Raw genomic sequence first — 23678 nt, forward strand, 5'->3', positions numbered from 1 at the left:
GAGTGTGTGATATCCCAGAGGGTATTGCTGTGATGTTGAGGGGTGGGAAATGCCCCCTTGGGGTAGCAGTGGGGTAGGAATCAGCCCCTGGTGGGATGTGGCTGGTGGAAGACCTGGGAGTGCTGGATTTGTGCCGGTGTTCGGCTCTGGGAGATGATCCCTTCCTCTTGAGGACATCATTTGCTCCCCTTGTGGGGTTCCTGCATCCCCATCCCCTCCCTCACTTGCTCCTGTGGCAGTGACGGCCTGAGGGACTCAGCTGGGGTTAAGAACAGCCCAACAACTCTGCTCCAAATCGGGGTGAGGGTATTTTTAACCTGGCCCCATTCCGAGTCACGGGAGCCTGGCAGCTGCCCTGGCAGTGCCTGGGGAGGAGCTGCCTTCCAAGGAGCTGGGTCAGGGCTGCCCCAGGGGGGCTGCTCAGGGAGGTTTGGGGTTCGTCTGGGGGCCTTTAGGTGCAGGGCTGTGCTCAGCAGCTGTTTGTGATTGGGAAAGGCTCCTTTGGGCTGCAGGAAACACCTCAGTGCGTTGTGACAGCCAAGACAAACAGCCCCCAGCACAGGCTGAGTACGATTTATGGAGTAAACAAATCCCAGAGTGTGTCAGACACCCTGGGATGGACCTGAGGAAGAGCTGTTGACAGCATCCACCTCCTCCCCCCCTGGTTTTTGTGCCTTCATGTCCTTCCTCCGCCTTTACTACTGGTAAAGCCAGAATCTATTTCAAGTTATTACAGGGTTACTCCCAGAAAAGTATTTCATGCTATTCCCAGGTATATCTTACACAAATAGCTCTAAATTGTTGTAAACATTAAATAAAGATAAACCAGCGAGAGACTCCTGCAGCTGCTGCTAAAGGGCCTTCTCTACTTCAGGCTTTGGTTTTCTGCAGAAAGAAGGGGGAAAATGTGCATTTGGCCTCCCCTGGGTCTGATTTATTATTAAAAAAGGCAGAATCAGGTTAATTTTGTGGACATTTATTATGAAGATCACAGAGGAACCAAAACTGAGACTCCTGAACCCACTAAACCTGGGGGAAGGCTTGGGCTGGCTTAGCCAAGTGAGGGACGCCCACATGGATCTCAGGAGGTGTCCTTGGTGCTTGGCTGAGACATTTCAAAGGATCTGGAAGGAAGAGGAGAGGGGACATGCTGAGCATCGAAGTTGTTTCCTGTGAGGGTGGGCAGGCCCTGGCACAGGGTGCCCAGAGCAGCTGTGGCTGCCCCTGGATCCCTGGCAGTGCCCAAGGCCAGGCTGGACACTGGGGCTGGGAGCAGCCTGGGACCGTGGGAGGTGTCCTGCCATGGCAGAGGTGGCACTGGATAATCTTAGAATTCCCTTTCCACCTAAACCATTCTATTAATCCATGAATCCAGGAGGAATGAAGGTTTAAAAACTTCAGATTGAGGCCATAAGGGGGAGTTTTGAGTGGGCTCTCAAGTGCTTTGCTGGATGGGGACCCCACCAGAGCCTCCTCCTGATCCCAGCAAGAACCTAGGGGCTGGAGGGCAGTGCTGGGCTGCAACTTTCTTGGGGTCTGGGCTTTAAACTAAAACGCAGGACCAAATTCCATATCCTGCTTCTTTTGCTTCAAGATGTGCAAATTCATGTGGGAAATAGGAATTTACGTGGAAAATAGGAACAAAGGACCTACCTGGCTTTGTCAATCCAACAGACAGGTCCTTGCTCCAGCCCTGAGTCCTGATGTCCAAAAGACAAATCTGTCCCCAGATCAGGAGAAGGTGTGAGAGGCACCAAGGATGGGGTGTTGTAGTTGGGATACAGTCCCTGGGGTGTTGTATGTGAGATACAGTCCCTGGGGTGTTGTACAAGGGATACAGTCCCTGGGGTGTTGTACAAGGGATACAGTCCCTGGGGTGTTGTACAAGGGATGCAGTCCTTGGGGTGTTGTATGTGGGATACAGTCCCTGGGGTGTTGTACAAGGGATGCAGTCCTTGGGGTGTTGTATGTGGGATACAGTCCCTGGGGTGTTGTAGTTGGGATACAGTCCCTGGGGTGTTGTATGTGGGATACAGTCCCTGGGGTGTTGTATGTGGGATACAGTCCCTGGGGTGTTGTACAAGGGATACAGTCCCTGGGGTGTTGTAGAAGGGATGCAGTCCTTGGGGTGTTGTATGTGGGATACAGTCCCTGGGGTGTTGTACAAGGAACCAGTCCCTGGGTGTTGTACAAGGGATACAGTCCCTGGGTGTTGTACAAGGGATGCAGTCCCTGGGGGTGTTATATTTGGGATACAGTCCCTGGGGGTGTTGTACCAGGGATACAGTCCCTGGGGTGTTGTATTTGGGATGCAGTCCCTGGGGTGTTGTATTTGGGATGCAGTCCCTGGGGTGTTCTACCTGGGATACAGTCCCTGGGGTGTTGTACAAGGGATACAGTCCCTGGGGTGTTGTACAAGGGATACAGTCCCTGGGGTGTTGTGCAAGGCATGCAGTCCCTGGGGGTGTTGTATTTAGGATACAGTCCCTGGGGTGTTGTACGTGGGATACAGTCCCTGGGGTGTTGTATGTGGGATACAGTCCCTGGGGCTTCCCAGGGGAAGGGAAACAGTCAGGGGGAACAATTAAACATGGGGGCTTCACAAAAGCCAAATAAATCACTTTTAAACAATTCCTGTGGCTGCTGGGTGGTGTGGGGACGCCGAGGCATTGGGAGGGGCTGGAGGAGGAGGAGGAGGAACAGACTTACAGCAGAGGCCAATGGCGAGGAGCGGGAGGGCTGACACGGCCGCTGCGCTGCACACCAGGATGGTCACGTCCATGAACTTCGCGCATCCTTCTTCTACTGCCGGAGAGAGCAGCAGGGGCAGGGAAAGGAGGAAGGCAGGTTGCCGCCATGAAAGCATAAACACATAAAAATTAGAAAATAAAAAAGTGGACCATGTTGAAACCGGATTTTGCTCCAGCCAAGATTTCAGTTCCCCGAATCTCCTGGTTTGTTGGGTTTGTTTTTGGAGGCCTAGCAGCCGAATTGAAGGGATGTGGGAATTACATGAGCTGTGTTCTTGGGGCGGTCCCTGGAGGATCTCTGCTTACCGTGGCGGTGGTAGATGCTCTTGATGAAGAAGGTGCTGCTCAGCACCACGGCCACCACGGCCCCCGGCGCGGCGTAGCCCATGGTGCGCTGTGCTGCAGAGGTGCGCAAGAAAAAGAGATGTGGATGAGTGCCCAGAGGTGTGGGTGCAGGGCTGGCCTCACCAGGCACTGGTAAGGGATCCACCAGCCTGAGTCACTACAGGAGTTCTCATTTTAAAATGTTAGGGATGATGTTTCGGGCAGAATAACCTCCCTGTGGGCCAGTTTGGTCCATCCTAGGTGGGACTGCTCACCCTTTTTGCTCTTCAGATGGCTGAAATCTGTAGGCTGGAAAATCACCGTGGTGGCAACCAGGAAGGTCACCACGGTGAGGTAGCTGAGGGTGATCTCAGGCAGTATGACAGCCACAGAAGGGCCTGAAAGACAACAGGACAAGGCAGAGACCCCGATGTTCCATTGCCCCCCGCCCCCCCCCCCCCCTTCAACACCTGGGCACTCCCCACCCTCCTCTGACTTCCAGCCTTTCCTTGCAGCCTCTCCATTCTCTGATCATTTTACTGTCCTACTGGGACTCATCCTGGGAAAGGGCTCTGGGAAAAGGGGAATAACTGTATTAATTGTCCCGGGGGGGTGTGTAATGCAGGTGGTCCAGGCTCCCTCACACCTGAAGATCACACATGGAGATCACAAATGGATCATGTATTGCTCTGGATGGGTCTGTCCCCCACATTCCATGGCATGACTCCCCTGTCCCTCACTGCCTTCCTCTCTGGGCCCTCCTGGACTCTGCATCTCACATGGGGTCTGTCCCCCCTCCCTCCAAACCTCCCCACAGCCCCCTCTGACCTTCCTCCCACATCCAAAGGATACCAGCGGTGCCATCCAGGATGCAGGCGATGCACACCAGCCCGCAGGTGTAGGAGCTGAGCCACCTCCAGAGCTCCCCCCCTAAAAACCCAGAGCAGAGTGGGGGTGACTGCTGTGACCCATGGGAATCCCGTGCCAGCTGTCACCCCTTTCCTCAGGTGGGGTGCAGCCCATCCCCACCCAGATGCTGTAGGATATCCCAGCATCTGGGGGTTCCCAGAGCCATGCTCTTTGCTCTCCCCCACCAGACAAGGGAAATGAGATCCTGCTCTCCCCAGCTCACTTATTCTCAGCTTTTCGGACTGGCAGACGGGAATAATTAATCCCCACGCTGAGACAACAGCGAAGACCACAGCGACCACCGCAATCCTCAGGGTGTGCTTCAAGCGACGGGAGAGACCTGGAAAAGAGCGACCCCGAGAGGCCAGGAGATGGGACATCAGCAGGACCAGCCCCCTGGCTCTGGCGGCCGCAGGGATCCTCCATCACCAGGACAGATTCCGTTTATTTGCCAGCTGGTGGCCACATACACTCCATGCAATGTCCAGCCTGGGGTGGGTGCTCCCCACAGGCTCCCCGGCCACCCTCCTGCCCATGTCCTGCTCAGCATCACCTTGGCCAAGGGCCATCGTTTCGGACGTGCCCCAAGAGGGGACGGCCAATCTCCTGCCAAGGACTGTGCCTTGGTGGGATGGGAGGCCGGGAATTGCTGCTGATCATCCCAAGACGGGCAGCTCCTGGCAGCAGCATGGGGACACTCCCCTCCTGGGGAGGGCAGCCCGACCGCGGGGGATGGAGGCTGAGGGGTTGGATGGAACCTCTGAGACATCCCCAGGGAAGGGCGGAGGGCAGGAGGGGCAGTGGGAGGTGAGACCTTCAATGGTGACTTCCAGGGAGGTTTCTTGCCAGCTGATCCCGTTGCTGGCATTGCAGGAATAGGAGCCACAGTCTGACTTATTGGCTGGCCTCAGGTACAGAACACTGCGGCTGCTGGACAGCTGGGAAACTCTGTCTGGGAGAAGGGGCTGCCCATCCTTCTTCCAGGTGATGGTGTCCACTCTGCCCTCTGCCACCTCACAGATAACCTGGCCAGTGGCCCGAGCCAGGAGACTGCTGGTCCGGAGCTGAGGGCGGGACACAGGCCCTGCAAAGGGAACAGAGATGCCGGCACCATTCTCAGACACAGAATCACAAAATAGTTTGGGTGGAAAGAGACTTTAAAGCTCATCCCATTCCACCCTCCACCATGGGCAGGGACACCTTCCACTATCCCAGCTTGCTCCAAGCCCTGTCCAACCTGGCCTTGGACACTTCCAGAGATCCAGGGGCAGCCACAGCTTCCCTGGGAATCTGTGCCAGTGAAAGTGACCCGGAGCATCCCTGATGGGCCCTTGGGCTGCAATTGCCACCACAGCATCAGCCACAGCGTGGTCACAGGTGCCTTTCCCTTGGGAAGGCCATCCTGCTGCTGTGCTTTCCAGAACTGCTTTTTATCCCAGTTGAATCACTGCTTTAATGGATGTGGGTAAGTACGGAGCACTTTGAAACATATCAGGAAATGAGAAAATAGCAGAGGAGGCAGCAGATCCCACTCGGATTGTGTGTGGTTAGAAGGAGAGGTGGGTGGTGAAGGGCTGCGGTGGCACCATGGCCATGGTGTGATTGGTGAGATAAGCAGAGCAAATGAAGGGAATTGCTGGCAGTAGTGCTGAGGAGGGACTTGTGGGCTGTTTCAAGTGCCTCTTCTCCTTGTGGTGGCAGCTGGTGCCTGCAGAGGGCAAACAGGACAGCCTGGCCTTAAGGAGTGGTGGCTTCTCCAGAAACCTCAGCTCCATTGGCTGTGATAGCTGTCCCCTGGCACAGTGCTGGGGGAGGGACCCTGCAGGTGGCAGAGTCACAGCAACCCACCAATCCCTCTGTTATCCCTCTGCTTCCTCCACCACCCCACCCCCCCACCCCAGTTCCTCCATCCTCTCACCAGTCCCTGCATCAGCCCCATCACCCCACAGCCCCTCCATCATCCTATCAGTCCCTCCATCCCTGCACTGAAATGTGGGAAACAAGGGATGGAATTGCCTTTCCAGGATGGACCTTGTCCCTCTGTCCCAGCCAGGCCCCTGGAAGGTGTCACTGGGCAGCACTTCCAGATTTGTTCCCCTAGGACATGTTGGGAACCTCTTTGCAAGATCTCTTGGTGCTGTCTCCACACATGACAGGTGCAAACAAGCTCAGGACTGGCCCATCAGCCTTTGATCAAATCCCCTCTCCAACCCCTTTGCCCTGGCTCTTGTACAGACAGATTCTGCTTGGATCCATCACCCCGCTCCTCCCCCGCACACCCTCCACTCACGGAGCACTTCCAGCTGGATTTCCAGGCTCTTCCTGTCTCCTGTGTTGACAGTCACTCTGTAGGTGCCACTGTCACTTTCCTGGACATGCTCCAGCAGCAGAGATCCATTGGATGGATGGAAAACGGCTCGTCCTGCGTAGGGGGCGTGGATGGCTGGGGCGTGGGGGCCCCCCCGGTGCTGCAGGATGGGCTGGGGGCCGGTGCCATTGAGGAATTCCCAGCACATGGAATTGCTGTGGGTGGCGTTACCCGGCCCAGGGAGCAGCACCGAGGATCCCACAGCAGCGGCTCTGTGGACAGCTCCCGTTGCTCCCAGAGCTGGAGGGAATGACACCAGCAGCCCTGGAGGGAGGACAGGGGCTGGGAACAACTGCTCTGGAGAAAAGTGTCTCTGCCCATGGCAGAGGAGTGGAATGAGCTTCTTCTACCTGAGTTTTGTTGTACTGACCTAATTTCCATGTCTCATTCCCAATTCAGAGAACCCTGGAAAGGTTTGGGTTGGAAGGGAGCTCAAAGCCTGTCTCATTCCAGCTCTGCCATCCGCAGGGACACCTTTCACTAGGCCAGGCTGCTCCAAGCCCTGTTCAGCCTGCCTTTGAACACTTCCATGAATGGGACAGCCACAAAATTCCCGGTCTTCTTTGGGGCTGAAGGTGCCCACAGTGCAGGATTTCTGCCCCAAATTTCTGGGCTTGTCACAACTTGGGCTCTGGCAGGTGCTCAAGGACTTATGGAGGAGCTGCTGTGGGAAGGTCACAGCTGCCAGACCCCCATCCCCAGAAAAGAGGATTCCAGGAGAGAGGAGAGGGAGGCCCCCCAGCCCCTGTGGCTCCAGAGCTGGGCAGAGGCCAGGGATCCTCACAGGCTGTGTTTGCTCTCAGCCCTCAGTTCCTGCCCTGATAAGCACCTGTTCACCTGCATTCCCACTGCACCTGCCAGGCAAACTGCCCTGGAAACTCCTGCTGCTCCCACTGGGGATGGTGCAGCACAGGTGGGAGGGAAAATAAGTATGACAATCCAGGTAAAGTTCATCAAGTGATTTTAATTTCTCACTCTTATAACCTTGAAAAGCAGCTGTTTTCATGCCCTCCTGCCCCCCAAACTGCAGATGTAGAAGAAGAAAATACAATTTAAAGATTAAAAATTCTTACTCTCTGAAAAATTTCCTTTTTCTGCTGAGAAAACACTATTTACAGTGAGCAGAACAATGAGCTGAAGGAAAGAGGAAAACACTCCATCTTTTGCAGCTGCAATGGCCAAAACTCATCCTACAGACACTGAGAGCCCACTGACATCATCCCAAAATTAAGCTGCAGGGTAATGGGCTTCCTTTCTATTTTAGATGCTCATCCTGAAAATCTTTGTGCATTTGGATCTAGCACACGGTGCCCAGAGCAGCTGTGGCTGCCCCATTCCTGGAAGTGTTCAAGGCCAGGTTGGACAGGGCTTGGAGCAACCTGGGGATGGAATGGGAGGAACTTCAAGGTGCTTTTCAACCCAAACCCTCCTGTTATTCCATGGTTTGTGTTTCAAAGCAGCCAGTGACTATTTAAAGGAGCACAGTGAAATTGCTGACATGAGTTTAACAGAAATAAAATTTGTGGTTTTAAAAACATCAAATATTTTTATATATCTATTTTTAACACCATCGCAGATATTAACATATCTATAGATATTTATGTGTGAGTACATCTATCAGCCCCACTATAAATCTGGCTGCAGCAGGCTTTTATCCCCGGTGGCTCTTCCACCACCTCTCTCCTTGGGCAAACACGCCTTTGCCTCCCAGGTTAAACCTTTTACCCACCTAAAACGCCCTGCCCAGAGCTCCCCACGCTCGGCTCCGAAGGGCTTTGGAAGAGGCGAGGAGCCCTGGGCCGGCCCCGGCTGCCAGCCCAGCCCAGCCCAGCCCAGCCCAGCCCGGGGACCCCTTACCTGCCAGGAGCACCCAGGTGGTGCCCAGCAGCTCCGCGGGACGGCACGGCAGCATTGCCAAGGGAAAAGAGCCCCAGACCGCCGCGGTTTCAGAAATCCCCTGACAGTTCCGCGCTGTGCTGAGGGCAGCAGGTGAGGCGGTTCCGTGGGTTTGCAGCCCTGGGATGGATTCCCGGTGCCGCGGGTGTTCCCAGCCTGTTTTCCTGCCGGTGGCTCCTCGCCGATTCCCCTCCCAGACTTGCCGGGAGTGGCAGCAGCGGCAGTTCCCGCTCCTGTCCCCGCTCTCCCGGGGGAAAAGGAGCTGCCCATGGCACGGCGCTGGGATCCATCGGCGGCTCCCGGGCCGCCGGGGGCTCTGCCGGCACCGGGCAGGGGGTCCCGCAGGAATGGAAATTACAGGGGGCATCCCCAGGTCATTTTCGTGCCCCGAGGCCAGAAGATCCATCCCTATCCCTTTCCCACAGCTCAATCCTCTCCCAGAGTTTGCAGCAGAGTTGGAACTCTCCCCCAGCTCGGTTCTGAAGGGAGCAGGGGTTCGGTCTGGCTCTAAAACACCTGAGAGCAGCTTTTTCCTCCACCCCTTGAGGTGTGCTGGGATCATCTACATCCCACAGGCTTTCTGCACAGGGAATTTCAGTTTACAGCTCCTGGCATCAGGACCCCAGGGCCTCATTTTGTTACATCTATCTCAAAATAATGGAATTCCAGACCAGTTTGGGTCGGGAAGGACCTTAAAATCCACCCCGTTCTACCCTCTAGCCATGGGAAGAGATCCCTTCTACTGGACCAGGTTGCTCCAAGCCCCAAATGAGGAGGGAAGCTAAAAATGGAAACACTTTTCAGCTGGGCTGGAAGCAGCTTCCCCCGGTTTTATTCAAATCTTGTGAGGGTCCGGAGGCTGTTGGTGGCACCAGAGGGGACCAAGGGGGATGCGCTGCAAGCTGCACCTGCACAATCCTGAGAGCTGGGAGTGAGCAGAGGGCTCTGCACAGCACTGGGGGGAAAGGGGAAGCTCTGGGATGTACTGGAGGGAAAATGTGGCCGGCAGGTGAATGGGGAGGGTTTGGTTTCACCGCAGGGCTGAGGACTCTGGGGAGCCCCAAGAACTGGAGGAGGGGCTGAACTGCAGAGCCAAGAGGAAAGGAAGGGATTCCAAGGGAGGAGTTGGGGTCCCTGTGGGACAAGCCGGCAAACAGGGATGGGGGGAGTGGAGCCAGCTGAAACCCCAGCAGCAAAGGGGACCCACCCGGGCCCTGGAACGTGCAGATGGGAACGGAGGATCCCGGGATACAGCAACCCTCCCGCCTCTCTCCGGGCTCCATCAGCTGCGCTGGCCTCACCTGCCTTCAGACCGGCCCCAGGTCCTGCAGGCACCCCAGACCGAGGTGTCCAATTCTCTCACATCATTCCCGCCCTCTGCTCCACCCTTTGGTACGACGGGCACCACAGCCCACAGCTCCTAAAAAACATTCACAGCCACAGAGGCTCTGAACAGCAATCCCTGGGCTTCTCCAGAGGGATGGAGAGAGAGCAGCGGCACGAACTGCACCGGCAGCGCCGAGCCGGCTCGGGATGGGACTCGTGGGTTTTTGAAACACGAATTTCTGGCATCTTGTGCCATCGTGTGGCCAGCGAAAGGCCCGTGCAGCGGCACGGTGCGCGGGGATGCGGCAGGGGGGGCAGGATGCCGGGGCTGGCTCAGCCCGGCCCGAGGGTCCCCTCGCCCAAGACGGGGGCATTCAGCGCTATCCCCGCCGCTGGAGGAGGGCGACTTCCAGCAGGGAATGCTCAGACACTGCAAGCAGAACCTTTTGTCTTTCCTTGGCTGAGGAAGGGAGTGGCTTTGTCCCCTTCCAGAACTGGAGGGGGAAGAGGAGTGATCCTCTTTCTTTTGCTGGGCTCACGCCAGAAGGAGTCTCCCCGCAGCCGGCACCTGGCCATGCCACTGCCACCTCTCACCTTTGTCCCAGAGCCTCAGTGACACTTTTTGCTGGTAAATACCCTCTCTGTGGGCAAACTATTCTCACTTTGTACAATCGTTTATTAATATCATTGTGACTATTGCGATTTCTTCAGTAAATTGTGACTCCAACTCAGAACCTCTCCTAGTGTTTTTCTGCCACTATGGAAAGGGGTTGGTCGGAGGGGCTTACTTTTCTTGCTGAGTTTTAAAATTGGCTCTTACCAGGATTCAAGGCTGCCATTGGAGCTTCACCTGACAGAGGGCAGCTCCCCTGGCACCACCTGCCCAGCCTGGGCTCGGAAATCCCTTTGAGCCCTGCTGACTCCCAGGGGCTCACTGGGGATGGGAAGCACTGGGGAGGGAACACTGGGACTGGGAGCATCAGGGAGCTCAGCCCACAGCAAGAGCAGATTTCAGGACTCTCTTGGCACCACGATCTCTACATTCACTGTTTGGATTAAACAAGAGCAGCAAGTTCAGCACCTGTGCACCTGCACTGCCCCTGCCCTGAGGACACAGAGCACAGCCAGGGGTGAAGGGGCCCTGCCCTGCTTTAAGGTCTGTTCCGAGCAGAGGGAACACCCCAAAAGATATGGCACAATGGAAAATGTCTAACGGCAGGATTTGCTTTTGTTCCTTACCCTGTGGCACTCCAGCGTGCCAGATCCCAGCTCCCAGGAGCTGAATGGCACCTCTGAGTTACATTCAGAGGAGAATTTTGGGAAAAAATGCACCCAAAGAGTGAGTTTCATGCACCAGAGAGTATGATGATGACCTAACACCAATTCCTTAAGACAGGATGGAAGAGGAGGCACAGTGGGAAGTCTGTCGGAAGTCCTGGGACTGCTGAGCATTGCCCTCAACACAAGTGCAGTGCAGCAGGCAGAGGGAACAGCAGCATAGCAGTCCTGGAAGTCAAGGAAAAGTGGGAATTCCATCCCTCATCTAACATCATCATCTCTGCTTCACAACACGCAGATCTTGGTGCTTCCCTTTCCTTCTCTAACCTAAACCTTCTCAGAAATGCTCAAGGATTTCCAGGCCAGGATCTCTCCAGGCCCTCTCTCAGGCAGCTTGGCTGCTTGATCAGTGATAAGAGACAAGATCCCAGAGATTTCCATTCTGCTCCGCTAAAAGTCCCCTAAAACTGGCAGCTGGAAAAAAAGGCCAAACAGGGAATCCTGAAGGCACTTGCTTGGAGGAGCACTTACTGTGGTGGGATTAACCACGACTGAGCTACCCTGGCTGGGAGCACGGACAGCAAGAGCTGCCTGTGCTCAAAGGCAGAGTGTGGTCCCAAAAAATGGTACCACAACCTTTGGTTTCCACCTGCCCCCTTGCCTGAGCAGGCCCTGGGAGCTGCTTGGAGAGGGTGGAGGTGCCTGAGGTATTGCAGTGTCTTTGTCGTGGGGAGGCACTGGCACAGAGAGCCTGGAGCACCTGGGGAGGCACCAGCCCACCTGGCCTGGTGTGGAGTGGGGCTGGGGGCTCCTGCCTCTCCTGGCAGTGCAACTGGGAGGGTCCTGCCTCTCCCAGGGGTGGGACTGGGGGCTGCCTGGCTCTCTGGAGGGTGGGCTAGGCCTGCAGCCCCAGCAGGCGGGCAGTGTTCAGCACGTCATCCCTCGTCAGGTAACACCCACAGAGCTGCCGGTACCCGGTGAATGCCTCCCGGCCGTGCAGGACGCGCCAGTTATCCACAAACAGGACCTGCAGGAAAGGGAAAAGGTCATCAGGAGGACAGCAACCACAGCAGGCAGGGCCAGGAGCCTCTGGCAGGGCAGGTCCTGGGGATCCCTGGACACTGGAAGAGCAGGTAAGAGTGTACCACAGTGGGCACGAGCCTCCTGTTCCACACTGGCAAAAGTGAGGCTACAGCCAGCTGCTCCACGGGATCCAGTACAGCTCTTTCACCAGCTCTTTATGGAGCCAGCCCAGAAACACATTTTGGGGTTTCTTTGCCTTGCTACTGGAGAGGAAATAGTTCACCAGCAATAGACAGTGGCCAACTTATAACTGAATCCCAGAATGCTTGGGTTGGAAGGAACCTTAAAGCCCATCTTGTTCTACCCTCTGCCATGGGCAGGAACACCTTCCACTATCCCAGGTTGCTCCAAGCCCCATGGAACCTGGATTTGGACACTTCCAGGGATGGGGTAGCCCCAACCACCTGCCTCTGTGGTGTCACTTACCCATGTAAGGACTCAAACATAACCTCAGAACTGTAATTTCTTCTGGAAGAAGTGAAAGCCTGAACATTAAGTGTTCTGGCCTCTTTGCTCCTGATGATTCTCATTTCAGTGGCTGGAAACTGGGACTAACTTTCCTCTGAGGCAGAGCTTGAACTAAACATCTCTGCCTCACCTGGGAGCTCATACTGCTTTAGGACAGCAGAAAAACACACATGCAGAAGCCACTACTAGTTAACACTGGAGCACTCAGAACGAGGAAAACTGCTGGATATGGCAGTGCCCAGACACTGGCACACCCACAGAGCATCCTGCCCTTCTCCCCGTGCCAAACCCATGGGATTCAGCTCCCAGTCCCACCGTGGGCCAGTCCTAGAGGATGCAGCTCCAGGTCCCACCTTGCCTGGCTTCAGCTTGACCCAGAGCTCGTTGTCGGGCTGGCGCAGCTCGGCGGTGAGGGCGCGGTGCGCGCGGTACCAGCGGCGCACCACGTCATGGGGCACCGTGTTGATCACGGCACGGTCATAGTTGTTGTACCTGCAGGGAGAGGAGAGACAAGAGACTGCCCAACAAGGCTCCAGGTGCTTCCAAGAGAACCTCAGGAGCCTGTGGGATTAGTGGGCATTTAAGGGAGGCTGCAGAGGTGACCAGAGAGGTTGTGCTGCCAGCACAGGACTTTGGGAACACAGCACTGAGGGCAAGAGGAGTTTACTATCAAGTGTACGCCTGTTCTTCCTGGCTTTCCATGGAAGGACATGGCAAGACTGAGGGTTGTTTAGAATAAAAGTGCAAAGCAGTGCTGGACAACCTCTACAACTGAGGCAAGCTGGAGTTTCAAAAATCAGCTCAAGTTCCCTTTGGAAGGGATCCCTCTGCACTCTCCCTGTTCCCTGTGTGCCAGGATAGTTTCCAGAGGGTTCTCCAGAGAAGGGCTGAATTTTTCTGCATCTCACATAGAATGAGATGAGATGAGAGAGCCTGGAGCTGAAGGGAGAATACCAGCAGTAAAAAAAAAAATCAAAGTTGAGCACTGACACCCATCTTTGCATCAGCGGTGCTGATGCTTCCTCTAAAGCAGGAGGAACACAGGGTGTTCCTGTGGTTTCATCCCTGCTCAAAGATACACCGGTTTTCAGCCTATGGAACGTTCTGGAAAACCATCACCACAATGCCCTCTCCTCCCCACAGGCCTCCTGGCCATTACCTGATGAGGTAAAGCTCGTTGTTCCAGGGGTAGACATTGAGCACTGGCCCCACTCCGATCATGTGGTTGTGGCAGCCGCCCACGTTCTCCACGTACTCGTGTTTGAGGGGCACCTTGGCCAGCAGCTCAAAGTGCTCCGGGGCCTGGCGCAGCACCCGCTCGGCCGCGTGGAACCCGTCCACCAGCAGCGTCCGCCCTCCTGTGCCCTCGTGCTTCAGGCAGTGGAACACCTGGATGCTGCACGGAGACAGAATCTGAGAGCAATGGCCTTGGCTGCCTATCCCCTAGGCACAAAGTGCTCCCTGAGGACAGACCCAGCTGGGGATGGATGCACCACTCATCCCTGCCGCTTCTCCAGACCCAACCCCACATGTTTTGCTGCGTGAGGAGGTAGCAAACTGCCTGTGCTGCATCCCAAACCCAGTGACACGAGTCTGGGGACTTCAGGAGCTGCAGGATGAAGGCTGTGTCACCCAAAATCCATACCCAAAGAGGCTGTGGCTGCCCCATCCCTGGAAGCATCCAAGGACAGGCTGGATGGGGCTTTGAGCAACCTGGGATAGTGGAAGGTGTCCCTGCAGCAGCACGTACCCACAGGGCTCCTGGAAGTAGGTGGTATCCGTGTGCCGGTCCAGGGCCAGCTTGGTGTAGGCCGTGTCTCCCCGGGAGAAGTCAGAGGTGAAGTACCACATCCTGCCATAAATGGTCTCCCTGGAAAAGAGATGGGCAGTTATCACAGGTCTGGGTAAGGCACATCCTCCCCTACATTTGAGTTATTCCCCTCTGTCCCATGCACAGAGTCACTAAAGCAGAACAACTTCACAAAATTCAAGACTGTCAGGAATGGTGCTTCTAATCCCTCTTCTGGTGTTCAGCTCCTCTCTTTCCTTCCCAAAAGACTGGTGGTGACGAGTCTTCCCCTCCACAACCACTGATGTTTCCATACCAACCATCATCCCCAGTCATGGAAGTGACACAAGGAGCTGCCTAAGTGCAGCCAGCCCTTACTTGTATCCACACAGGGTTGCCCAATAATTCCATTTCCTCTTCCCAGTATCTTGTTTTCACTACCTCCCCCCTCCAACACACACAGGAGGAAAGGGACACCAGGCAAGGCCAAACAGCACTAAGGGGCTACAGGGGAAGGGTGCCTGGAGACAAAAGCTGGCTGGATATTCCCTGAAGCCCCTTGTTTCCATTTGGAGTCACTGATGATTAACAGGAATCCCTCCTTTGCCAACAGTCCCAGGCAAATCAAACTGTTTCTACAGCTTGGATAAAGCCCTGAGCTCAGCCCCTGGCATACCACACTGGCTGTGCTTTACACAAGCCCAGCACCAACACCTCTCACTGTTTTTCTCCAGCAAGGGCTCCAACTGGTCTTTGATCTCCCTGGCTCCCAGGGCCAGGCTGCCCTCATGACCCCTCAAGTCATAACAGGAAATGTCTCTCCTTGCAAAGCCTTGCTCTTCCCAGCCAGCCACTTCCTTCAGTCCCTCCTCTCTGCACAGTCCCACTGTCACAAAAGTCATGGGATGCTCTAGGGGCAGCTCAATGACTGAGTGATTTACAGCTCTTCCATAAAGGAGGGTGGATCCCACAGCAGGATCCTCCATCCCAGGTCCAAGGGAGCAGCCAGAGCATTTGTCTGCAAACCAGGCCATGCCACAAAACACAGGACAAGGAGGCAGCAGCTTTCCAAACAGAAAGAAAACAGGTTTATCCTTCCCAGGAGAGCCCAGATACCTGATTATGCTGATCCTATTTGCCAAGATTTCTGTGTCCTCTTTGGTGGGAGTGACATTCTCCACAAAAGCAATCCCATACAACAAGAAGTTCTGCAGGAATTCCTTCAGACCCTCGTCTGTCTCCAAGAAGCTCCGGCAGTCGATGGAGGGGACCTGGGCTTGCTGGTAGATCTCAGCATTCCAGAGGATCCGGGGGTGCATGACCTGCTGCTTCTGCCCCTCGTAGCTGTTCCTTGCCAGCCACTCCAGCCCGTACCGTGTCACGTGTCCGTCCGGCCCTGGCACAGGGACAAGGGAAGAGTCACCAAAATCCCACTGGCCAGCCCAGGACAAGCCTCACTCTTGTCACCTATCTGAGGATGGGTCCTTTGCACCCTGCTCCACCTGAAATATGACCTGAAAGGCCACGAGTCCTAAAGGTGTTGTCACTGCTGCCACAACTCCAAATTCAGGGCAGCTGCTGCAACCCTCTCCAAATTCCCAGCCAACTGTTGCTCAGTGGTTTTGGCTTTTGTTGACAAGCCTCCAAGGACAATCAAAGCTCTGAAGTCAAGCCCTCACATAAAAGAAAGCCCCACCAAAAGGAAGAAAGCAGCTGGGAAAGTGAGGAGAAAGGACAGAGAACGGGCAGGGTGAGCAGGGCTGACAGCTGCTCACACAGAACAGGGAAGGAAAAGAGAAGAAACCGTGTCATGCCCCATCTGTTCACCACCTGTGCTGCTGGGGGAGTTTGACCAACATAGACACTGCATACACACAAGAAGAGCTGGGGCAGGAAAACCACACCACTCTGATGCACAGGTGTGTTTACAGTGAGAGCAGTGTTTAGAACCTTCTCACGTCTCAGAGTCTTCCCAGACAGGCAGATCTGGGGGTAATGCTGTCCATCAGCAGGCACAGGAGGGCACAGGCGTTCAGGACTCACAGGTGAGGAAGAGCGTGGTCTCGTCCACCCGCACAGCCTGGGGCTGGATGGCCAAGTCCACGCTGGCCGTGTCCAGGCTGCGCTGGTTGGTCTTGGCGTTGTAGCAGGAGGCGGAGCGGCAGTGGTCCCGCAGCCACACGAAGTCCAGGCGCATCACGGTGCTGCCGTACCTCAGCTCTGCCAGGAATGGGAGCAGAGGAGGCTTTGGGGCAACAGGGAGGACAAACAAAGCCAAGAATTGAAGCCCAGAGCCCACACCTTATCATTCCAATTACAGGGGATGCAGCGGTACCCCTTGACATAAATTGTCACACAAGGAAGACCTGGCAGAGGATCTTATCAAAGGCCTGGCTTCTTTGCTTTGGAGCCACTGTGTAAAATGCTGAGCAATTCCCTTTGCTTGCAAGTGACTCGAGTACTGAGATCTCACTGGCCTCAGCTGCCAACTCTGAACAAGGTGGGGCAGCAGAGGTGAGCACACACCAGAGCCGAGGGGGGCTGTGCTAGGGAGAGCCTGAGTGTGGCACAGAAAATGGTGCCTGACAGGGCACAGCTCAGAGTTTTTGTTCAGGAATCCCTGGATTTGATTACTTATTTAGCAGTGCCTCACTTATCAGAGAAGACAAGGCTGCTCCATCCTGCCTTTGGGAATTCCAGCAGGGAACATGAAACAGCCCCCAGTGTGCATCCCTCTGACGCAGGCTATTTCAGAAGGAAAACACACATCATTCCAGGGAAGAAGGGTGGAATCCCTCCCTGCTGTCCCCGGGCGGAGCAGGAGCCCCCTCACCCAGCACACCTACCGAGATGGTCTTGGTGCAGCTGCCAGGCGCAGTGGGGGGACGCCGGGGCTGTGGGGTGGCAGCGAGCAGGGACAGCCAGGGCGGGCCCAGGGCCCCGGGGCAGCCACGGCCTGCGATGTCCGGTGCTCCCACGCCGCCCCCGGAGCAGCCACGCCAGCCTCTGGCACCACATCCTGGCAGTCGGGAGAGAGGGGACAAGGTGACTTGGATGTGATACTCTGTCCTAAAGCCCAGCAGGACACAGCCCTGAGGAGACACAAAGAACATACTAGGATCCTGTGAAGGTGGGTAAGCCTTGGCACAGGGTGCCCAGAGAAGCCGTGGCTGCCTCTGGATCCCTGGAAGTGTCCAAGGCCAAGTTGGACATTGAGGCTTGGAGCCACCTGGGCTTGTGGAAGGTGTCCCTGCCCATGGCAGGGGGTGGAATGGGATGAGCTTTAAGGTCCCTTCCAACCCAAGCCATTCCATGATTCTGTGATTCACCAGGCAAAGCCAATCCAGGAGAGACAGCTGTGTTCAACACTCTTGTGCAAAACAGTGGCAAAGCCTCATCTCTGAAGGTCTTGTCCCCCTCCAGCACTCCCAGTTTGAATTCACCATTCCTGAACGGAACTGCAGCAATCGGGGAAGCAAAGTGACCTTGGTTAGGGAAGCAATAACAGAGGAATCTGATAATTAGGTCAGTTCTAGAAAAAGCAGGCAAAACAATGAGGAGGAGGAGGAAAATCTCTGCTGCTGGTGAAGGACACAGCTGGCATGGAAGAGAAACCATCGTGATTAATTTTAGGATAGAGGTTAGAAGGTGATTTCTCCAAGGGAAATTTGTAACAACTCTACAGTGCAAAGAGCAAGGGCAAAAATCTGTCAAGTTTTAAGAGATGATGCCTCAGTCTAAATGCCTGTCATGTTTATGAATTTCTGAGGGCCAGGTCTAAACCCAGCAGGATTTTAAGAGCACTTTGAAGTGCACTGAAATGTGGTCTCTCTGGATAAGACACAGGCTCAGAAAGCATTTCTTATCCTAGACTTCTGATTTTCCTTCATTTTCTTATCTGGAGAGTCCAGGCACTGGAGCTCTGGCTGTCCAAGCTGCTTCTGCTCTGCAGAGACCTCAAAAGCTGCTGATAACAACCAAATCCACAGAGGTGCCACATTCCCAGCAGCAACTTGTTAAGCAGGGATAAAAGAATGCAGACATCCCTAGGGAGAAAAAGTGGGAATGTTTTTTAAGAGAAGGTTTGAGATGAAGGCACACTGACACACTTCAGCCACAGAGCCCTTTCCATGAGAAATTTTCCCAACATCCAACCTAAATCTCCTCTGGCACAGCTTGAGGGTGTTTCCTCTTGTCCTATCCCTTGTTACCTGAGAGAAGAGACCAAACCCCCTGGCTCCAGACTCCTTTTTCAAGATATCCAGCTCCTGTTCCTGCTGCCCAGCTTTGAAAATCTGCTATAGGAAGAGGAATGAGTCCCATGTGACAGACAAATCTCATAACCAAGAGAAGAAAACCTACAGCTACAAACCCCCTGATTTTTATCAGCTTTAAAATCTTAAAGAAATTATTTAAATCCCTGAACCAACAACTCACAAAGCTTATCTGAGGGAAGGAAAGTCTGTCCAGTGGCTTTTGGATCCACTATCCCAGTGAGGGGCAGAAAACAGAAGGAATCTTGTTTGCACATACACACAGGACCCAAAATGCCAGGAAAAGGCTCACCCACAAATCCATCAGCACATGGCCTGTGCCTGGGGCAGCGCCAGCCTTAGCTTCATCTTCCCACACACATTTCTTTTATCTCCTCCTCTCCCAATATCAAAACTGAGAAGGAAATTAACACAGGTAATGGGAAGTGACCCAGATAATTAAACCCAATCAGGGAGATCTCATGTTGCTCCTCCTGGAAGAAAACACCACAGGCAGCCCAGTGAGAGCCTTAAATTCAATCTTTCCAAGAGATGCTGAAACTAAGAGGCATTAAACCCCCCAAAAAATCTGTATGATTAGTGAGGATTTATAATTTTTGTTGTTTCACCAGAGCTAACACTTGGATGAACTACATGAACAGCAAACTCTCTTCCTGCACCTCCTGCTAGCTCACCTTTATGCTTTATGTGGTCCAGACACCTAGGTAGCAGTGAAATGAGAGAATTCCAGACAAAATTTCCCTCGGAATTCAAAGGGAAAGGGCAGGAGGGAGCAGACATTAAATACTCAGTGCATAAACACACATGGTGGGTGACACAGGACCCACAGGGTGAAGGAGAGAACAGTGCTGGAGGGAAAGGCAGAAACCTCAAATCTACTGTAGTTTGAGGAATTCCCATCAGTCTTTGGAGAGAAAGAACAGGAGATGCTGTGGAAGGAGCAGAAAGGAAGGCTGTGTTTCACAGGGGTTAACCCTAACCCTAACACTGCAGTTTGTTTCACAAGAAACATTTCAAGGAAATGAAACTGGGCTTAACCTCTCTGAGGAAAAGCCACAGTCACTGTTCTGGGCAAAGGAGCTGAAAAAATGAGTGACCAAATAGTTTGAGCATTGGGAACACCTAATTAAGGAGAAACCCCACAAACCTGGAGGCTTTCACCAGCTTTTAGCCAAACTCTCTGGGGCATGGGATGACCCTGTTGACCTCCCTGCCCTGCTCCAGCCCTTCCAGCCTGTTTGTCCAGCTCCTCTGAAAAAAAAAAAAGGTGTTTTCTATGAAAAACACCTCAAACATTCAGCTGCTCACACTCGCTCAGTTTTTACTTCTGGAAGCACCTGGCTGGAACCAAGGTTTCTGTTCCATATGGAACAGGCAGCTGTAAAAAGCACAAGAGTCCAAAGTCAGGGAAAGGAATTTGGCTTTTGATCCTCTGGGATCCTTTAACCTGACAGTTCTCTCTGCAGTGAAGGAACACCAAGAAAAAGAGGAATTCTGCAAAGGCTGCAGAAAAGCTGCCCTGAGGACTCTGCCAGAGCCAGAGGAGACAAGAGCACAAGCCCAGGTGACAAACCAGATCCCCCAGGATGGCAGCACCTCTTGGACAGGACACAGGCAGAGTTTTACAGCCTGAGCTGACTCAGTTAATTACAATTAATTACCACAGAGACAAAAAGCAGACTGGCTGCTCCCTACTGAGCTCCTGCCCTCACCCTGCAGACAACTCCATCAGATCTCAGCTGTCAGGAACCAGATTCCTCTTCCAGCCCTTCCCCACATGGGATTTTAATGAAATTAAGGAGCTAATAAAGACATCCCAGGCACTGCCAGCTTCACAGCTACTTCATTTTCCTGGAAGCAAAGGGAATTATCTGCTCACCCCACGTTTCACACTGACCACCTGACGGCAGGCCCCATTCCCAGAACCTTATTCCAGCCTCCCTTTTGCATTTCTCCCAAGGAAAGCCTTTCCCGGCCACACAGCTCAACAGAAACAAGTTCTAATTCTATTTTTTTCCAGCAAAGCAGCCAGCCCTGATGGTAGAACACCCCCAGAAGGAGTTACTCCAATAAACTCCTATTGCTAAACCACTCCACGCTCTGGGTCCTGCCCGGGCAAAGAGGAGCCAGGCAGCTCTCCCGGGCAGGGTGGGGTTGTGTTTTTCCAGGGAATGATGGAAAACAGCTCCGTCCACGAGCTGCAGCCTTTCATTCCCTTTCGCTGGGACCACAATTCCCGTGTGAGCCCGGGCCTGGCATTACCTGGGACCCTGGAACGCCGGGCGGAGCGGCGGGATGATGGAGCGAGGCTTCGGCCGGGCTGGGGACGCCGAAAGGGCGGCGGAGGGGCTCGGCCGGAGGGAATTCCGCAGGGTCAGCGCCGCTGCTCCGGGCTCTTCGCCGCTCCTTCCCCCTCCTCCGCCCCCCTGCGCCCACCAGGCCGAAAACGCCGCTCGGAGCTTTCCCACATCGGCCGCTGCTGCCCGAGGGAACCGGCGTAGTGACCCTGGAAAGAGGAAAAAGACAAGGAAAAAAGCTACGTTGCAAACGGGTCCCTCTCCGAGGGGGCCCAAGCGCAGCCCCCGAGCCCCGCGGGCAGGACGAGCCCCGCTCCGAGCTCGGGGGGCTGGGGGCCGCCTCGACCCACCTCGGCGGCTCCCCGGTTCCTCGGAGCGGCGTTGCCGGGCCCCAGAGCCCGCAGGCGGCGGCGGCGGGGCCGGGTCGAGAGCGGGGCCGGGGCCGCCTCAGGCCGCCCCGGGGCGGGGCTGCCGCCGCCATAGAGACACGCGGGGCAGAGCGCCCGCAAACCATAGAGCCGGGGCGGGACGGGACCGGCGGCGAGGGGGACAGGACCGGGACAGGACGGGGCCGCCCCGGGAGACGCCGCGCCTCCGGCGGCCGCTCCGGTCCGGAAGGCCGCGGGACGGAGCGCCGCAGGCGGCACGGAGCTCGGGGAAGGGGATGGAGCGCGGCGCACGCCCCATGGGGACGCGCGGGTGCCGCCAGCCTGCGGACAGCGGCGGCCGTGAGGGGCTCGGGCACAGAGCCGTGCTGCAGAGTGCTGCCCCCTGGCGGGCAGGCGGGAACATGGACAGCGAGAGGAGCGGCGCTGCCCGGTCCCGGTCCCCGTCCCTGTCCCTGTTCCTGCCACTGCCTTGCCCCATCCGTGTCCCCGTCCCCATCCCCGTCCCCGTCCCTGCTCCTATCCCTGTCCTGTCCCTATTCCTGCCACTGCCTTGCCCCATCCGTGTCCCCGTCCCCGTCCCCGTCCCTGTTCCTGCTCCCATCCCTGTCCTGTCCCTGTTCCTGCCACTGCCTTGCCCCGTCCGTGTCCCCATCCCTGTCCCTGCTCCCATCCCTGTCCTGTCCCTGTTCCTGCCTACCCCTTCCCCGTCACTGTCCTCCCTTCTCCTGTCCCTGTCCCCGTCCTTCTCCGCTGCAGCTGATGCGGTGCCGGGGACACGCACACCACCTTTTGGGTTACAAAGCTGATTTTCACCCAGACCGGCAACTGGCGTGCGCGCCGGGCAGGCGGCGGGTCCCCGCTGGAGGGCTGCCTTGGCCCGCCGGTGGCGACCGCCGCCCCTCGCCCCGCTTCCACCACCCCCGGCCCCACAGCACGCCCGGCCCTGCCCTCCCGCCGCCTCTCTGGAGGGCGCTCCCAGCAGCGAGGATGCCCCGGAGGAGCGCGGGGAGGACCCGCCGGCACCCTCGGGACAGTGGCTCCGGTCCCTGGAGCTCCGGGTTGCTCTGCAGCACGAAGCACCCGCAGGGACTGAATTGGTGGATCAGGAAAAGCTCCAGACCCGGCAGTGGGAGCGGCAGGTGGCACTGGGGAGAAGAGATGACACGTGGTGACACAGGAGCACTGGGAGTGGTTACCTGAGGATTAGGATGAACAGAACCTGCCAGACACAGACAATTCCAGAATGGTTTGGGTTGGAAGAAACCCTAAAGCTCATCCCGTTCCACCTCCCTGCCATGGGCAGAGACACCTTCCACTATCCCAGGTTCCTCCAAGCCCCGTCCAAACTGGCCTGGAACAGGGGACATCCTAGGGACATTCTCGGGACATCCTAGGGACATTCTCGGGACATCCTGCTCTGTGGTTAAACGTGCTGGTGCCTCCCTGGGCTGGGAATGGGGGAGGACGAGGTCTCAGCGGTGCCTCCCCGGTACCTGTGCAAACAAACCGCCCCAGCGAAGCACTGGGAGATACTCCCCAGTGCTGTGCCGGAATTTCCATGCCTGGTTTTCCAAGATCCAGGTGTTCTGATTCTTTCCAGTTTCCCTGCCGTGGGTGTGTGGGCAGAGGAGTCGCTCGCTGTCGCTGTCCTGACAGCGAGGGGACGCGCTGGTGCCACCGCGGATTCCTGATTTCCGAGTGTTTTTCAGGAAAGGGGTGGGGGCGGCGCCTGGAACAGGCTGAGGAACTGTCGGGGATCTGCTGCTTCCCAAAACCTCGGTGCAGCTCCCGCGGGAGATAAACAAGTTAGTCACTGGGTGAGCTCACGGCAAAGGCATCTCGGCCTCCATGAGAATTTGTCACAGGCCCTTCCCGGGGTGCGATCGTGTCCCGGTACCGGCTCCCGGGAGGAGGCAGCGGATGCGATGAGCAGCCTCGTGCTCCTCGTGCTCGGGCAGTGCCTGTCGCCTGTCCCTCGGTCCTTCCCGGCCGGAAGCCCGGGCTCTTCTCCCTCCGTGCCCGGGCACAGCCCCTCGGACCAGCGGGGACTCACCGGGTGCCTGCGGGATCCAGGCGTGTTCCCGATGGAAGTGATGGATGTGAGCAAACAGGATCAAACCGTGCCTGAGTTGAAGGGCTGGGCTGGGAGCTCTGGGGGCTCTGGGGAGGGGGGATCCCCCTTCTCTGGTGTCCCACTGGCTGCCTTTGGGATGGGCAGTGCAGCAGCACTGGCGTGGCCCGTGGGTTAAGCTCATGGAGTTGTTTTTCCTCAGGTGTGGAGCATGGTAGTCTCTGGAGCTCACTGGGATTTGTGGTCCCTCTTGTGACCCACAGGGTCCCATGGGACAGGGACAGGCAATGCCGGGGCCCTCTTGGAGGAGGCCCATGTGCCCCCCAGGAGCCCAGCGCTCTGGGATGCACCTGCTGCTTGGCCTCAGCACGTAGGAATGCGTGTGCTGGGAAAGAAAGTGCCTGGGAACTTTCTGGGGATTTCCCAGGGAGAGCTGGGATCTGGGAATTTTCTGCC

At 56.0% G+C, this 23678-nt stretch overlaps 2 protein-coding genes across 3 annotated transcripts; both read right to left on the minus strand.

The window, feature by feature from the left end:
* Nucleotides 1-1023: 1023 nt before the first annotated feature.
* Nucleotides 1024-9829, minus strand: LOC311157820 (uncharacterized protein; the record flags this gene model as incomplete). Its single annotated transcript, XM_084212792.1, has 11 exons — nt 1024-1124; nt 1654-1720; nt 2710-2805; nt 3057-3149; nt 3350-3472; nt 3903-4004; nt 4207-4323; nt 4798-5067; nt 6274-6506; nt 9549-9667; nt 9749-9829. The coding sequence occupies 11 exons, from the start codon at nt 9827-9829 to the stop codon at nt 1082-1084; spliced, it is 1344 nt and encodes a 447-aa protein (XP_084068918.1). The 3' UTR covers nt 1024-1081.
* A 439-nt stretch (nt 9830-10268) lies between these two features.
* Nucleotides 10269-20865, minus strand: TMLHE (trimethyllysine hydroxylase, epsilon). Of its 2 annotated transcripts, none has more exons than XM_084212774.1 (8): nt 20728-20865; nt 17038-17283; nt 16235-16411; nt 15308-15587; nt 14153-14272; nt 13562-13798; nt 12756-12894; nt 10269-11878 (listed from the first exon to the last, which is right to left on the minus strand). In XM_084212774.1, the coding sequence occupies exons 2-8, from the start codon at nt 17207-17209 to the stop codon at nt 11747-11749; spliced, it is 1257 nt and encodes a 418-aa protein (XP_084068900.1). In that variant the 5' UTR covers nt 17210-17283; nt 20728-20865; the 3' UTR covers nt 10269-11746. The 2 variants fall into 2 exon arrangements, with proteins under 2 accessions (XP_084068900.1, XP_084068899.1); XM_084212773.1 differs by having other exon boundaries at nt 17038-17210; nt 20728-20862.
* Nucleotides 20866-23678: the final 2813 nt, after the last annotated feature.

This window comes from Fringilla coelebs, assembly GCF_963513975.1.
Source record: "Fringilla coelebs genome assembly, chromosome: 11".
NCBI classification, from domain to species: Eukaryota; Metazoa; Chordata; class Aves; order Passeriformes; family Fringillidae; genus Fringilla; species Fringilla coelebs.